This window comes from Fukomys damarensis, unplaced genomic scaffold, assembly GCF_012274545.1.
Source record: "Fukomys damarensis isolate Sample0158 unplaced genomic scaffold, DMR_v1.0_HiC HiC_scaffold_19, whole genome shotgun sequence".
Lineage (NCBI taxonomy): Eukaryota > Metazoa > Chordata > Mammalia > Rodentia > Bathyergidae > Fukomys > Fukomys damarensis.
In genome coordinates, this window is record NW_022900931.1 from 6054348 (window position 1) to 6070239 (window position 15892).

At 52.5% G+C, this 15892-nt stretch overlaps 2 protein-coding genes across 3 annotated transcripts in view; both read left to right on the forward strand.

Annotated features, from left to right (window-relative positions):
* The window catches only part of Tcf20 (transcription factor 20), a 105271-nt gene extending 100081 nt beyond the window's left edge, over positions 1 to 5190 (forward strand). For both annotated transcript variants that reach the window (XM_010634404.2, XM_010634405.2), the window contains one exon: positions 3953 to 5190. Coding sequence is in view for 1 of the 2 variants with exons in the window: in XM_010634405.2 (XP_010632707.1) it covers positions 3953 to 3970 (18 nt within the window). In the remaining variant the exon portion in view is untranslated. The remainder of the gene's footprint in view (positions 1 to 3952) is intronic.
* A 3731-nt stretch (positions 5191 to 8921) lies between these two features.
* Positions 8922 to 12082, forward strand: LOC104869319 (cytochrome P450 2D6-like). The gene is given in 8 exon segments (XM_033765932.1): positions 8922 to 8939; positions 9601 to 9778; positions 10055 to 10207; positions 10315 to 10475; positions 10887 to 11063; positions 11247 to 11388; positions 11617 to 11821; positions 11823 to 12082. Coding segments are annotated over 8 exon segments (1206 nt in total). The 3' UTR covers positions 11995 to 12082.
* Positions 12083 to 15892: the final 3810 nt, after the last annotated feature.

A 15892-nucleotide genomic window follows, 5' to 3' on the forward strand; every position in this document is an offset into this window, starting at 1 on the left:
TCACCACTATTGGAAACCCAGACAAAACAGGGAGGAAAGAGCGGGTGTGCTGTGTATCCTGCCTCCTGGTAACCCACTTCCTCACCAGTGGTCTGCAAAGTGCTGTGTGATAGGGGTTAGGCTTCGTGTTCCTCCTGTAAAAAGGAAAATAACAATGCCAACCAAATGAGGGTTCAGCCAGGCCTCATCAAGTACTGGGCACACAGCTGCTGTGCTAGGCTGTGACTTTCTTGCAGCTATAACTGGAGGGGTCAGTGTAGCCGGTGGGACCCAGTACCTACCTTTGTTTCAGCAAATACCCTCACCTGGGGGTTAAGAGGTGCTGTCTGCCCCCAGCCCCCAGGATGTGGGGTAGCTGGCTGGGAGGCGCCAGCCAGGAAAAGTCTGGGATAGCATCCCGTGGGCCACCTCCTACCCACTTCCCACTGAGAATGAGGAAGCAGACTGGTGGTCCCATGGATGCCCACTGTATACCCTCACTAAGATAGTTCTTTCTCTGGCTTCACTGTGCCTGGTGGTCAAGGGACTTTGACAACAGCATCTTTGTGTCTGGCTTTCTTGTCAGGTAGTAAATGAGGAGGCCCCTCACCTCCCTGCTGTTCACTGTGACCCAATGGATGAGGAGCATCATTGGGGTGATGCTGTGTCCTGGGTGCAAGAGAGTGTCAGCCACTCACAGGCCTGCACATAGCCATCCAGCCCATCTGCGGATAGAGGAGGGCTCTCTGGACCTCCTGATGTCCCCAGGCCTGTTTAGGGAAGCCCTGGGGTTACAGTTGCAGCACAGAGCCGCGTGTTGCAGGTCAGTGCAGCCTTGTGTGGCACCTGTGGAGGCCACCTTTTCTGCCTAAAGCCCTGCCTCGCAGTAGGAGGTGCAGTCACCACCAGACTCGCCCCAGTGCTGTCTTCTCTTCAGAGATGTAGCCTGTCTCTCCTTAGAGGTGCTGGTCACAGTTAGAATAAAGTCCAGGCTCCTGGCCTTGCCTGTTTGGGGGTGGCGAATGTAATTGTGTGCTAGAAGCCTTGATAGGCTTCGGGTCACCTGGAAGCTGATGCCTTCAGGGAGGCCCTTTCCTTCTAAGCCCTATTTAAATTGCCTTCCTCAGCTCACTCTCCAGCCTTCCTAGAATCAGCAGTTTCAGTGTGCGCTTGTTTGACCAGAAGCTCTTTAAGGGCCAGGGCCACCTCTACGCATTATATCCAGTCCAGAGCGAGGCCACAGGGACATTGTTCCTGTTAATGGGGTGAGTGTGTCCCAAAGATGAAAGATCTCTTTGAACCAGACTGGCCAGACCCTCAGTCAGAATTTGGTTTCCCTCTACCCTGTCCCTCTGCGGGAAGCATGTGTCTGTTGTAGAGTTGAGAGGAGGCAGCCCCAGGCAGGTCCTGACGGGGCCGGGCGCGCGTTGAGCTGGACGGACCCCTGCTGCTGTGAAGAGAGGCAGGCATAGGGTGTGGCATGGAAGGAGACAGAGGAGACCTTTGAGTATCAGGCCACAGGATGGGTGGCAGAGCCTAGGGGAGCAAGACGGTGTGAAGGAGCATGGAGCAGCTTTGGCTCAAGAGGAAGCCCTATGCCTGCAGCTTAGCATTTCAGTGTCTTCACACATCTTCAGTGTGGAGTGAGCTCACAAGGCCCAGACGCACACTACCTGGGCCCAGCCATCCACTCTCAACCAGATCCCATGTGGTGGGACCCAGTCAGAAGAGCTAGATGTAAGATCCGTCCCACCTCACACAGCTATAAGGTTTTGGTCACCACTGTCCCCTCCCTGAGCTTCAGCTTCCTCATCTTAAAGATGAGGTCAGGTATCTTAGTTTTAGTGTGAAGAAGTATTAAAGAGATTTTTTTTTTTTTTATTTTAACTAAAATTTAATACGTATGTTTCTGATTCATTTACACCTAACTCATCAAAATGTTGTTTCATAAAAAGTTCTTTGATGTCCAAATTGCGTTTGGAGCTTTTTTAAAAAGATTTTTTTTTTTTTTTTTTTTTTTTGGCGTGGGCCTAAAGAGATTTTCTTTCCTTGCTATTCACTCTGCTGTAAGAATGGTTTTTTGTTTGTTTGTTTGTTTATTTTTTGATACCAGGGGTCAAACTCAGGACCTTGCGCTTGCAAAGCAGGTGCAGCACCACTGAGCTAAATCCCCAGCCCATTCATTCTCCAGTTACTTTTAAAAAACCAACCATTCTTGGGCTGGGGATTTAGCTCAGTGGCGCCACACCTGCCTTGCAAGGGCACAGTCCTGAGTTAGATCTCTGGTACCATTAAAAAAAAAGTTAACTGGAGAAGTTAGGATATCATGTGTTTGGGCCACCCTAATCCATGGCCAGCAGTATATAGAACCAACAGGTCAGGCAGATGCTGGACACCAAGCCAGGCATGGCGGTGCAGACCCATAACCCCAGCACACAGGAGGCTGAGGCAGGAGGATTGCTACAAGTTCAAGGCCAACCTGAACTTTATAGTAAGAACCCTGACTCAAAAAACACCCCAAAAGATGCTGGGAGAACCAAGATGTGCCTCATTCTAAGACTGAGGACTGCTGCATGCCTCTACTCTGAGTAATGAGCAAAATTGGGGTATAGGCTCAAGCCTGCTTAGCAAAGGCCTGCCCTGCCCTCCTCTCCATAAGCAGGGCGCGTGGGCATCTGGCCTCGGTTCACATGGCTTCCTGCTGCACCACAGCTGGCTCTAATGATTCTTGAAGGTGAGGATGTTGTTCAGTGCTGCTTCTGTCCCTAGCTGCAGAAAGCCAGGGATATAATGAAGAATTTTCCTGGGCTGACTGGTGGGAAGGGGTTGCAGTCTGGGTGGCATGGAGTGAGGGGCTAGAGTAACCTCTGCGACCCAGGGACAAGGGAAGCCACGCTGTGCTGTGTACATTCTGAGGACCGGACAGCGCCACCACAGGCCCACATTCCTTGGGCCTAGCAGCTAGAGTCCTGGAGTTGGATTTTCCACTCAAGCATGGCAACACTACTGCTATGTCTGAAGTGTCTGATGTGTTTTCTGCCAAGCAGTGGACCCTTCTAGCACAGGCAGGTGTATATGTGCGTGTTGTATGTTGTTAGTTCTTAGTTCTTGCATGCAGACTGGCCTTAACAGTATCATGTGTTGGCATTATGGGAGCAGGAGAGGGACAGCCACCTGGCTTTTCCTGTGGTTTATTCATTGGTGGGAGGGCACCAGAGAGGAGAGAGGACTAACCAAGGGAGTCTCAGGGACATTGTCACGCCTGGCTACTGGTAAAACTTCTCTGGGCCAACTCCTTGGGAGCTGTGGTCTCTGTGAGCCCTTTGCACAGGGATGCCTGTGAAATGTTCCTTGGGGCATGGCCATCTGCTCTGTGTGCGCCCTCAGCACCACTGTCCTGAGCCTGGGCTGGAAGGAAGAGAAGCCCAGCAGCTGGGGGAAAGGAGTCCTGAGGAGCCCAGAGGATTAACAGACTCCAGCTGAGCCCCTCCCCTCCCCACCAGAGGCTCAGGAAAGAGTTGCATAAAGAACTAACTATACCAACTAAAGACAGCAGAGAAATGGTCGTGAGAAGCTGGGTTGGGACAAAACCCTCCACAGAATGAATGTCTGGGTGCTCTGGGTTCAGTCACAGCTGTGTGCCATGCCACCTCTGTGAGTCTGAGCCTGAGCCTGGCTGCAGAGCCTGCCCCTAGAGGCCCGGGAGTCCTCTCCTGCACTTCCGTGCCCTGGGGGTTGGGCATGCCTGAGAGCCCCCCGCAAGTGGCCCCACACTGCTGACCTGGGTCACTGCTTTCTTTCACCATGTTCCATATCCAGCGTGCCGCAGCAGTGCCAGCGTTGGTCTCGATGTGCCCTGAGTCAGCTGCACACCTGCAGAGGGCTCAGAGCGTGAGGTCCCGGCTGAAAGCTCCATCCCAGGGCCACTGTGGAGCAGGTCCACAGCACTCAGTGTCTGCTCCTTGTCTTCCAGGTTAGACTGTGGAGATGAGAAGTGGTGGACACTCGTGATGGAGTGGAAATGTCCTACCGTCAGCCACATCCCACCCTGCCCTGCCTCGCGTGCCTGCCCAGCCAGCATTTCCTTCCTACGTTCTCACATCACTCAAACCAGTGACACCACAGGAAAGAAAGACCCAAGATGTTGGAATGGCTGTTTCCATGGACACAATCTCCATAGTGACAAAGTGGGGGGAGGGGGGCTGATGGGGAAGGGGGGGATAAAGGGAGGGATAAAAAATATATATATATAAATCTATTTTTAGTCTGGAAAGACTTTGTTTAAATGAAAGGTGCGCTATCCCTTTTGATTCTATTTTAAAATTATCTAGTTAACTCCAAATTTATTCCAGTGACAGTGAAACTTAAATGTGAAATTGAACTGAACAAACTCATCTCATAAAGGATTGTGGGGCGTGGCTTTGATCTTCAGCCTCTCACGCCAGTTCAGAGAACACTAGACCCAGGATGGAAGGAGCAGACAGGCCACACCCAGACATCAGAGTGTCAGTGATCTGTCTCCAGAGTGGGAAGGGTTTGGGGATGGGAGTCCGGGGCAGCCCAGGTTTCCAGGAGTATGGGGGGGTGGTGATGTTTAAATGCAAAAATAAATTTTCCTTTCCAGAAACACTATTTATTATTTTTAAAATTTTTATCTTTTGGGGAATAAAATTGGCAGATGTCCCAAGGTCATGGCTGTGTCCTTGGTTACTTGGCTGGTGAGATCCCTGTGGGCCCCAGCGGGTGGGTATAACAGTCCTGTAGCAGCAGGCAGAGTCAAGGGGTGGACCCACCTCTGTCCTCAGCACATTCCAGGCAGCAGTGCCGTGACCCACAGGGACCCATGGAATGGGGAGAGGCCCAGCCCTCTGCCACAGGAACAGGTGGTGATGGGGAGGTACGTGGTGTGAGCCGTGTGGGTGGGTTGGACTGACCAGACACACCCGCTTAACACTTTTCTCTGTTTGCTTTTATTTTTATAATGGAAAGGGGGGGCTGTCAGATAAACAGCCCCAGGCTTCTTTATTTTGTTTTGTTTTGTTTTGTAATTGTATCATTTTTAAATATCTGAGTTTTAAAAAAAAGAAAAACATACAAAAAAATCTTGTTAAGGCCTTAAGAAGGGGTTAGTGCATCTTTCAGGGGTCACTCTGCCATGGGGATAAAATAGCTGTTTCACAAACAGTTTTATTTAAAAAAAAAAAAACTAAAAACAAAAAAAAATCAAAAAAATAATAAACTTCATTTTAACCTTGTTTCCTTTTTTGTTTACTATAAATGAGTGCGTCTCTTCTGTTCCAGCCCCCAAAGGTGTCCTTGGTTCTGCTCCAGAGGAGGCCACCCTCAAACATGGTCCCTTTGGGCCCAAGCTTCTTAGAGTTCCAGGTGGCCCTTGCAGTGGGACCTAGAACCAAACAGAACCCAGAGATCTCTTGCAGAACTCAGCCATGCATGGGGATTGTAGATTTACTTAAGCTGATACCAGGATATATTTCCGATGAACATTAATTTTAAAGGTTATTAAAAAATTATGCAATGTTAATGGACTTTTTAGAGGACAGAAATGTTGGAAGGAATATTGTAAGGTAGAAATAAGCAATTATAAATGAGTGCTTGTATGCTTTATCAATTTGGGACTGCAGAAATGGCAGATTAATTTTGTTTTAATGGCTCCATCAAGCAGTGCGGTCCATTTCTGATTTCATTCTACCAGGACGTAGGCATGAGTGGGTGTGTGTGTCAGCTGTGTGAACTTGCGTCGGCAGCTGAACAGGACCTGCATAGAAATGATGGCTTTCAAGCTGGTTGGCTTCCCATTCTGGTCTTGCCTCGGCATTAACACAGTTAAAATGAAATTGATAGATTTCAGGTGTCAAGGGCTAAACCACAAAACTTGAAAAATATGTATCTGGAGGAAAATATTTTCCTGACAGCAAATACTTCTTTGTCACTTTGCCTTTTATTCTTTTGTCCCTTTTGATTTGCTGAGGATGTGTGATCACGGCCCTGTCTTGTGATACTCGCCTCCTGACTCCAGCTTTCTGGCTTTCTGCAGCAGCTCCCAGAGCTTTTGGAGGTCAGAGAGTGTGTGTGTGTGTGTGTGTGTCTCGTAACAGTTTCTTTTTTAGAGCAGCTTTAGGTTCACAGCAGTACTGAGTGGAAGATAGAAGGAGATCCTGGCCCTCCATGCACTACCTTCCCTGCTGCTGTCAGCATCCTAACTAGTGGTACATTTTTGTTAGGACCAACGAATGGATGTGATGCCTCCTAATCGCCCCTCAAGTCCACAGTCTTCATTAGGATACATTCTCGGTGGTGTGTTTTTTGTGGGTTTGGACAAATTTGTAAGTACATATATCTACCATTACGGCCATACAGTATAGTTAGCCAGCCCTAAAACCTCTCTTCCCACCTATTCACCTCTCCCTCTGCGTATCCCCTGGTGGCCACTGATTTTGTAATTGTCTTTGTAGTTTGGCCTCTTTCAGAATGTTGGGTAGTTGGAATCACATGGTATGCACCCTTTTTAGATTGGTTTATTTAGCCATATGCGATTATGGTTCCTTGGTTTAGAGTAATGTGTGATTCTGTTGACTTGATAGTTCATTTCTTTCTACTGACAAATAATAATACTCTGTCCTTCAACCTGCTGAAGGGCATCTTGGTTGACTCCTAATTTGGCAATTATCAGTTACTATAAAGGTTTTGATAGGGTTGTAAGTCTTCAGATAAATAGCAAGGAGCATAAGTGCTGTACTATGTTTAGTTTTGTAACAAACTGCCTTCCAAAGTAGGGTATCATTTGCATCCCCACCTGCAATGAGCTCCGCCTCCTCACCAGGATTTTGTGATACCACTGTGTAGCCAATGTATAGTGGCTTAAAATAATTTTTAGTTTTAAAATTGTGAAGAGCTGGGTAGGTGGTGCACACCTGTAATCCCAGCACTCAGGAGGCTGAGGCAGGAGGATTGCTTTGAGTTCAAGGCTAGCCTGGGCTATGTAGTGAGTTCGAGGCCAGCCAGCTTTATAAAGTGAGACCCTGTCTCAAAAAACCAATAAATGAATGAATGATAAATAGTAAAAGCCATACAATTTCTCATCTTTGATGTTTAAGTAAACTTTATTGGTGTTGAGTGTATCCATATTGTCGTACAACTGCTTTCCAGAACTTTTTCATCCTGCAAAGGTGAAACTGCCCATTCATTCAACAGCTCCCTGGAGGCTGGTTCCCTGCCTCTGCTTGCCATTTCTCTGTGGAGTATTCCACTGCCTATGTTCTCTTGCTCCCCACAGTGCTGGTCTGCAGAACTGCAGCTCTAAAGGCAGCCATATGTCCAGACAAGTCAGAAGGTCAGACAGATCCACCCTCCTTTCTGTGTCCCGGGCAGAGGTCGGATTTAGGTGTTTCCTCTCAGTGGGACAGCAGTGCCTGGCTGGGAGCAGGGCAAGAGCCAGGTCAAAATGCTCAAACTTTTCTACCCTTCTTGATTGCTGGCTGCTTCAGGTTCCTGACTTGTTTCTGAAAAGTATTTTGGTCATACAGGCCTCCCGAGGAAGAGGACCAGAACCTGCTAACCCACTTCTTGCTGCCATATTGAAGTGGTGTGTCACTTTTTATGTGATGATGTGGGTGATCCCAGGGTTGGAAGAGGGCAGGTTATGTATATTTCTCTAAAAAAAAAATCCAGAAAACCTCTATACAGGCCTTAAATACAAGATGCTGCTCAAGCAGTATAGAGTTACAGCTCCAGGAGTGTTTTGGATAAGAACACCGACACTGTACTGTGACTTTGACCTCGTTTCATGATGTCTGTGCCTTGGAACTTACAGCCACCTGCCTTTGATGACCACAGAAGGAATTAGAGCCTGTGAGGTGTGACCAGCAGTGCCTGGCACCTCAGTGCTAAGCATCAGGAGTCGCAGGCCTCATTAGTATAGATTTTATTTGTGGCTGCCCATTCTGAACACAAGCTCCTGGCACAAGCACGATGCTGCCTGCATTAAGGACACCATCCTCCCATCAACCCTGCTGTGATTCTCTGAAGGTCTCAGGTACGAAGGTGCTGCTGACTGGACAAGGCCCATCAGCCTGGACTGCATCTGAGACTTCCCCAGTGCTTCATTGGGTCTTGCCCTGCAGGTCAGTTGAGTAACCTCAGACCTGATCGCCATACTGCAGCTGCCTGCCTCCGGCTTCCCTGAACACAGGAAGGTCCAGGGGTGACTCCACCCCATAGCCAGGCTGCCATGGCCTGCACTGGAGACCATTTGCTTGGTTGGCCACCTGAGACTCCATGAAGCCTCCAAGAAAGGCCACTTGGACTGGGACTGTTGCCTTTACTATGTCAGCTCTCGGGCCTTTCTGTACCTCCTACAATATGCTGCTTAGGGTGAGATGCAAATGTCACCTTCCCACCGTGGGAAAGGGTTAGGCCAATGCAACAAGTGCGTTCAACTCCTGTGCAGCTCTTCTGTAACGTCTCTGGCCCCATCTCCTGGGTGTCACATGCAGAGAACAAGAAAAGCTCAGACTTCTGTAGCTGCTCATGTCCCTCACTAGCCCCTCCCCGCACCCACTGGCTGCAGAGGCAGAGGGGAAAAAGTAGTCCAACGTGCTTTATAACAGGACAGCTCACTTGCACAAACCGCTGAGTGTGCTTCCTGGTCCTATGCACCTGCAGTGATCACGACTTCCTGTGTGTCCGGTGCAATCCAGTGGTCTCCGTGGGGCTGCTGAGCGGGGATGCACTGTGGCCGTGGCCCTGGCCATCTTCCTGTTCCTGTGGACCTGATGCACCGGCACCAACACTAGACTGCTCGATACCTGCCAGGCCCTGTGCCAGCGCCCGGGCTGGGAAAGCTGCTGCAGGTGGACTTCCAGAACCTGCCATACTCCTAAAGGAGTGGGAGGTGGTGGTGGAGGGTCACGGAGGTGAGGGTAATGCCGCAGCAGCAGACGGTGGGTGAAGCTACAGGCTCGATAGGGACCTGAGCCAGTAAAAAGCAGGTGGAGAGGCCCAGGTGAGGACAGTGCAGGGCCTGGGACTTTGCAGGGAAAAAGTGTGGGAGGACAAAGGCCGGGAGATGGGTGGCACTTGGGAGTGTGTTCTGGATCCAGTTGGGTAGGGCAGAAGTGATGTAGGCCCCAAGTCCCTTCTGACGACATCGGGGAGAAAGGTCCTGGGGGCGGGGGAGCAGGGTCACGATCTCAGCATCAGTGGGGAAATCCAGGCTAAGAGAGGGGCAGGGATGCCCTTCACATCATCTGTTGCTACGGGGAGTTGGCTTACTGCTCACATCTGTGAGTCTGAGCTTCCTCTTGTGCACAACAGGGTGCTAGTGGATCCTGACAGTTCCCACACTCATCAAGGTCGTGGCTGGGCGACCAGATCCCTAGTGAGCCCCAGACAGAAGCAGTGGCCTCTCCAGCTTCAAGACAATCTCAGCCTTCCCTAGTGAGCAAGGGAGCCTGGGCTCGAATCCCTGGCCCGCAAAGAAGGAAAGAAGGGAGTCAGATCTCCATAGTGCTACACTCAGTCGGGGTGTCCCAAGGCTTTCACGCTGAGTTGAGGCCTTCAGCTTGGCGGGGACCGTGAGGTGACAAGTGTTGTGACCTCTGACTGCAGTTGCGGAACCGCTTCGGGGACGTGTTCAGCCTGCAGCTGGCCTGGAACCCAGTGGTCGTTATAAATGGGCCAGCAGCTGTGCGGGAGGCCCTGGTGAAGCACAGCGAGGACACCGCAGACCGGCCTCCGATGCCCATCTACGAACACTTAGGCTTTAGACCACACACCCAAGGCAAAGGATGGGTGGCAGACAGGCCGTAGTTGGGGGTGGTGGCAGTGACCCATCGAAGGACTGGGTCTAATGGGGCAGTGATGTGGGTGAGGGACACAAGCAAAACTCCTGAATTGTGGGTGGGGACTAGAAAATGACCCCCTGAGAAGCTGTGTGTGGGCAAAGATGTGGGTGCGCTGGGGTACAGCCTATACTCAGGTGTGTAAGAGCTGTGGCAGCACAGAGGTCGTGGCGGGGTGCACTTGGTCACACTCGCATGATCACCTCATCCCGCAGGGATCGCCCTGGCCCACTACGGACCCGCCTGGCGTGAGCAGCGCCGCTTCTCCGTATCCACTCTGCGCAACTTCGGGCTGGGTAAGAAGTCGCTGGAGCAGTGGGTGACCGAGGAGGCCGCCTGCCTCTGTGCCAGCTTTGCCAAACAGGACGGTGGGTATGGGCAGGGCGGTAGGTGATGGGCTGAGGGGTACCAGCAAGGGACAAGGTAGACAAAGGCCAGGGCGAAGGGCGACACTGAACTGCATTCCTTCTTCCAGGACGCCCTTTTAGCCCCAGCATCCTCCTGAACAAAGCTGTGTGCAATGTGATCTCCTCCCTCGTCTATGGGCGCCGCTTTGAGTATGATGACCCGTTCTTGATCAGGACAGTGGACCTGCTGGAGATGCTTCTGAAAGAGGAATCCAGCTTAATGACTCAGGTGCAGGGCTCACGGGAGTCTGGATGATTCCTCTTTTGTGCAGCTAGGCCTCTCAGGAAGATAGGGGAGATAGGACCAAGGGCATTCTGGAGAGGCACTGCAGCGGGAAAGGCCCGGAGGCGGCAACTGTCACACAACAGTGGGAGAGGTGGACCGGGTTCTGGGCTGTAGATGGGGCAGAGTCTGCAGCTCCTGTCTGCATAGGGAGCCACCGACACTCGTGAGGTTTCCAGGGTAGCACATTGCTTCTGGTAACCCCGTACAGAGCATGGAGGAGGCACTAGAGAGGAAGCAGGTCACCCTCAGGCACAGGCCAGCCAGGGTCCAGTGAAGGTTGGGACCTGAGCCTGATCCATGTGAGAGCTGTGTGTAGGAAAGACCACCGCCTTGCCTTCTCTGTGCCCATCACAGGTACTGAACATGTTCCCCTGGCTGCTGCACATCCCAGGGTTAGTTGAAAAGGTTTGCTCTGGGCACATTGCATTGAACGCCCTCCTGGATACACTGGTAACCGAGCACAAGACAACCTGGGACCCGGCACAGCCCCCCCGAGACCTGACCGATTCCTTCCTGGCTCAGATAGAGAAGGTGAGGGGCGACTGCCAGAAATGAAACATGGGGCTGCGGTGTTGGGGACGTGTGAGGGGTCAGGTCATGGAAGTGGAACCCGGGCATCTCCCAGTAGAGAGGTCCAGGGTGACAGTGCAGATTAGGAGGCCGTTTGGGGCTCCGTCCTTCAATACCCTGACCTAACCTCTCTGCCTGGCCCAGGCCAAGGGGAACCCTGCGAGCAGCTTCAATGAAGCAAACCTGTGCTCTGTGACATCTGACCTGTTTGCTGCGGGGACAGTGACCACGTCCCGCACACTGTCCTGGGCCCTGCTCCTCATGATCCTACACCCGGATGTGCAGCGTGAGCCTGGCTGGGAACTGTGTGGGAGGTTGAGGGAGGAAGGGTAGAGGGAGGGTCCCTAGCCGGTTATGACACCTGGGGTTCCAAGCACTGACATGACCCAAACTCCTGACAGAGTGACACTGTCCCCACCTGGTGGCAGCCCTAAACTTGGGTAGGGGGTAGAGGGAGAAGGTCAGGGCACAGCTCCCCGGCACTGACCTGCCGTGGGGATGAATGTCTGTCCAGGCCGTGTCCACCAGGAGATCGATGAAGTGATAGGGCAGGGGCGGCGCCCAGAGATGGGGGACCAGGCCCGCATGCCCTTCACCAACGCCGTGATTCACGAGGTGCAGCGCTTTCGGCACATCGGCCCATTGGGTACACCCCACATGACAATCCATGACACTGAGGTTCAGGGCTTCCGCATCCCCAAGGTAAGCCTGGGCCCTCCTTCCCCAGCATGGCCGTAGCAGGTGTGCCATGGAGCTCTTCCTCTTCTTCACCAGCCTGCTGCAGCACTTCAGCTTCTCAGTGCCCGAGGGACAGGCGCAGCCCAACGACTGTGGGGTCTTTGGAATTCTCTTGATCCCGTGCCCCTACCAACTCTCTGCTGTGTCCCGCTAAAGGGACATCCCACACAACCAGGCAGGACCTGGCAGCACTGGGGAATCCAGGCTCGGATGGCCTGGGTGCTGCTTGGCCTCATTGGATGGTGGTCATGCTCTAGAAGAAGGGCCCCAGACCTACCTTGAGGATGAGGAAGCCTTGTACTGGAGTGTCACAGGAAGTCGTCGGGTGTACACTGATAAGGGGCATCCATCACCAGCATCCACCTGAAATCTCTTCACCTGCACCAAGCACCCAACCCAGCCCCAGCTGGGGACCTGCATGCACAATAAACCAGGCTTGTGGCCATTGCTTGATAATTAGTCCCTGTCTATTTTAAATCCTCAGCCCCCTGTCTGAAGGGAGCCCTGACCCTCTGCCTCATCCATCCCACAGGACTACAGATGTCTACAAGGTAAATGGTTATAATGATGGTCAGCAGGTGACAGCTTTCCCCACATCACCCACAAAGAACCAGCACTGGCACTGGGTTGGTGGCAAACCCCAGGCAGCAGCAGGGGCTCCGTGGGTCTCAGGTGGGGCCGAGTGGGAATGGGTTCTTCTGGGCATCAGTAGAGGGCCTGGGAGGAGGAGGACAGATGGTACTGTGATCCCCAACCCACCCGGGCTCAGTGAGTTGCTAGAAGAGAGTGAGGTCAAAGCAAAACCAAAAGCCAGCATTCAATCCCATAACTTCCTGTGTGTGATCCAGGGCCCATGGTGGTGAGATCTGAGTTGCAAAGAAGTTAGGTAGCCCCACCCCTGTGGCCTTGCTGGTTGCAGCCCGAGGGCTTTCTTTGTCTGGTTCTGCCACTGCCCGTGCTTTCCTCAGCAAACATTCCATATTCCTGGCATCTGATTTCCTGAGGTCACTGCACCTTCAGCTTCCTTCCTACAGCTTCATGCATCCTCTTAGGGAATCTTACTTGGTCTCCCAGCTGTTGCTGTGATATCTGGGTAGAAGCTTCCCTACAACTCTTGCAATACGCACAGTGGCATTGAGAGCCTGTCTGTGTGCCTGAGGATCCAAGGGATTTGGAGGACTTTTTTCCAGTATGGACCCTCTGGGACCTGGGAAGAGCTTTACATGTGCCCTTGTGTGGATTGGGATGTGACCCACCACAGTTTCAGAGTGACTATATGAGCGGGCCAGAGGATCTTAGGTCAGGTAGGAGGTCTCCCAGAGCTAATCAAGGTCCAAGTAATTCTTTGTGAGGTACAGAAATTGGATCTCCAACTGCCAAATTTGTCTTTTAGTGCCCAGGGACACTGGGAGCCCGCAGTTCAGGCACCACAAGGCACAATGACCCTAGAAGCCAGCTGCCCACAGCCAAGACCATCACACCTCTTACCTCACTGCATACGTGACACCACAGAAGGTGGAATAATTGGGACAGCGGGATGTCTGTGCTGGGATTCATCCAGAGGGTTCAGGCATGGGGTGCCAGAAGTTTGGAAGACCCCATGGAAGTCCAAGACAGCCATTTTCCTGAGCCTCTTGGTCACCAGAAACATGATTGGCCTCTTCCCTGATGCTGGAGTCCAGACCCCTGTGCAGTAAGGAGTTGCCTCTCAGGCCAGCCTATAGCAAGGTGAGGACACTATCTGGGCTGTAACACAGGCCACCATCCTCTAAACAACTGTGTCTGGTAGGGCCCATGGGCTTGGCCAGGCCTTGAAAATGAGAGACCTGGACTGTAGCCCTGCCCTAGGGAGCGGTCGCAAACTTGGGCAGTAGGGTGGGCAGCACACAGGAAAAGAACAAGTTCCTACACCTTGCAGTGCCTCTACACCGAGTGGACCTGGGCTCATCCCTCCCTCTGTTTCCCCTCTACCCACCTCTACCCAAGATGATCACACCAGGTGGCTCCCGAGATCTGTCTTCCTGCACTGAGTTGTGGGCCTGTGAGCCACACTGGCCTGCAGGCCCCAAGAAGGGCACTGACTGCTGTCCTCTGCTCTGCTCCACCCTCCTCCTGACACACTTGAACTTGGTTCAGGGCAGTGCTCAAGAGTATATATGAGGGGCTGGGGATTTAGTTCAGTGGTTCTGGCGGGTGCTTCGCAAGCGCAAGGACCTGAGTTCGATCCCCAGTACAAAAAAAAAAAAAAAAAAGAGTATATATGAGAAGCTTCCCTGACTCTCAGGCAAGCGTCTACTGCATTTAGGGAATAGCCTGTGAGAGACCACAGCCACTCAGAGGGAAGACCACTTGGAAGGCTCCTTTCCTGCGGACCTTTCAGGATCCACACAAAGGTTGCCATCACTGTTTTCCTAAGTGACCTCAGGACAGGGAGGTCCCCCCTCCCCAGCACTCCATGGACCTTGGCCTGGTAGTTGTCACAATGTCAGAAGGACACCAGAGCACCGTGGGCTAATGTAGAGTATCCACAGTGGTGACAGGGTTTGTGGACAAGAAGCATTGTCCCTTTGGCTGGAGAGAGGACAGTGGAGAGGAGAGAGATGGGAGGAAAGGAGAGGAAGACACAGATTTGCATGAGCAGCTTTAGGGCCCTCGAAAGGCGTCTACTGGGTTCATGGAAACAAAACTCAAGAAATTTGGGGACCCTTTCTCGATTGTGGCTCCACATCTCAGTGGTGTCAGGCTCGGAAGCAGTGGGCACAGACCTCTCTCAGGAGCTGTTGTCCCAGGCCCCAGCCATCCTGCATATTCCCCACCGCAGAGGACTCTTCACAAGCACAAACAGCCGTGCTTGTGAGTCCTTTGCCGGGAGAAATTTTTTCCCACGTACAGGTACCCTCTGATGCGCATAAAAGTTGAGGTCTCAGCCAGCTTGGCGAGTGATACGGGCCCCAGGGAGGAGGCAGGAGGGCAGGCAGCTCACTCGGGAGGGTCACAGCCCCAGGCTGCCTGGGCCACTTCCCTGGGTAGAGTAATGGCATCCCATTCGTATGCCCCTGCTGCTCTTAAGCATCCTCTTTCCTTCCCTTGTTCCCCGCATCCTTACACAGGAGCATAGTCCCTGTGCTCTCTCTGGAGCATCTTGCTACCAAGTCCCTGCTCTCAAGAGCAGGCCCCTCCGATTGCATCCTGTCAGCAACACTCGGTGCCAGGCCACTCTCCTCCCTGGCTCTCTCCATCTGCTTTGGGCCAGCTGGATCCCCTGCCCTGTGCTTCCCGAGGCCTCAGTGACGAACGTGTCAAGGCTTTATGGCACTTCTAAGGGGTGCACAAGGTCTTGACTCCTCCCCACAAATGAGCAGTTCTGCCATGCTGCACGGTAACCACAGCAAGAGCCTGAAGCCCCCAGGTCACGAAGAAGGTCGTCTCCATTTGGGGAATCGCCATAGGACCACACTTCTCAGCACCCGCCTGTGAAGGGAGGGGATGCTGGGAAATGTCCTTGATCTTCAGCAGGAACAGTGTTTCCAGTGGAGAAGGCTCCAGTTAGCCGAGCTGCCAGTAGCGTCTGAATAAGGGTCCTGAAGGCACAGGAAGCTCCTCAAGAGCCCTCAGCCTAGCAGTGGAATCCCAAACAGCACGGCTCCCGGAACTTGAAGCCCCAGCAAGCCTCACACAGGAGCCGCAGTCATCAGAACTCATGGGGTGCCGTGTGGCTCCGGGCTACCACACGTGCCGACCGCTGGCAATGGCTCTGAGGTGCATCGTCAGCACCCCGTCTCCAAATCATCACGGCCGAACATACCTTCTGTGGGAATTACGTCAGATTTCACAAGCCACGTTTATTGACTCACAAGAACTGTGCAAGAACAGCCAGCTTTGTAAGCTTTCTGACCCACGCTAGTCCTTTTCATCTCCCTTCTGATGTGTGTACAAGCTCAGCAGTGGCCTTGACATACTGCAGCCTCAGTGGCCACCTACCCCAGAGCCACGAGGAGGAGCATGCGACAAGGACTCGCAAAAAGTGCAGGTGAAGACGGCTACACTTGGGT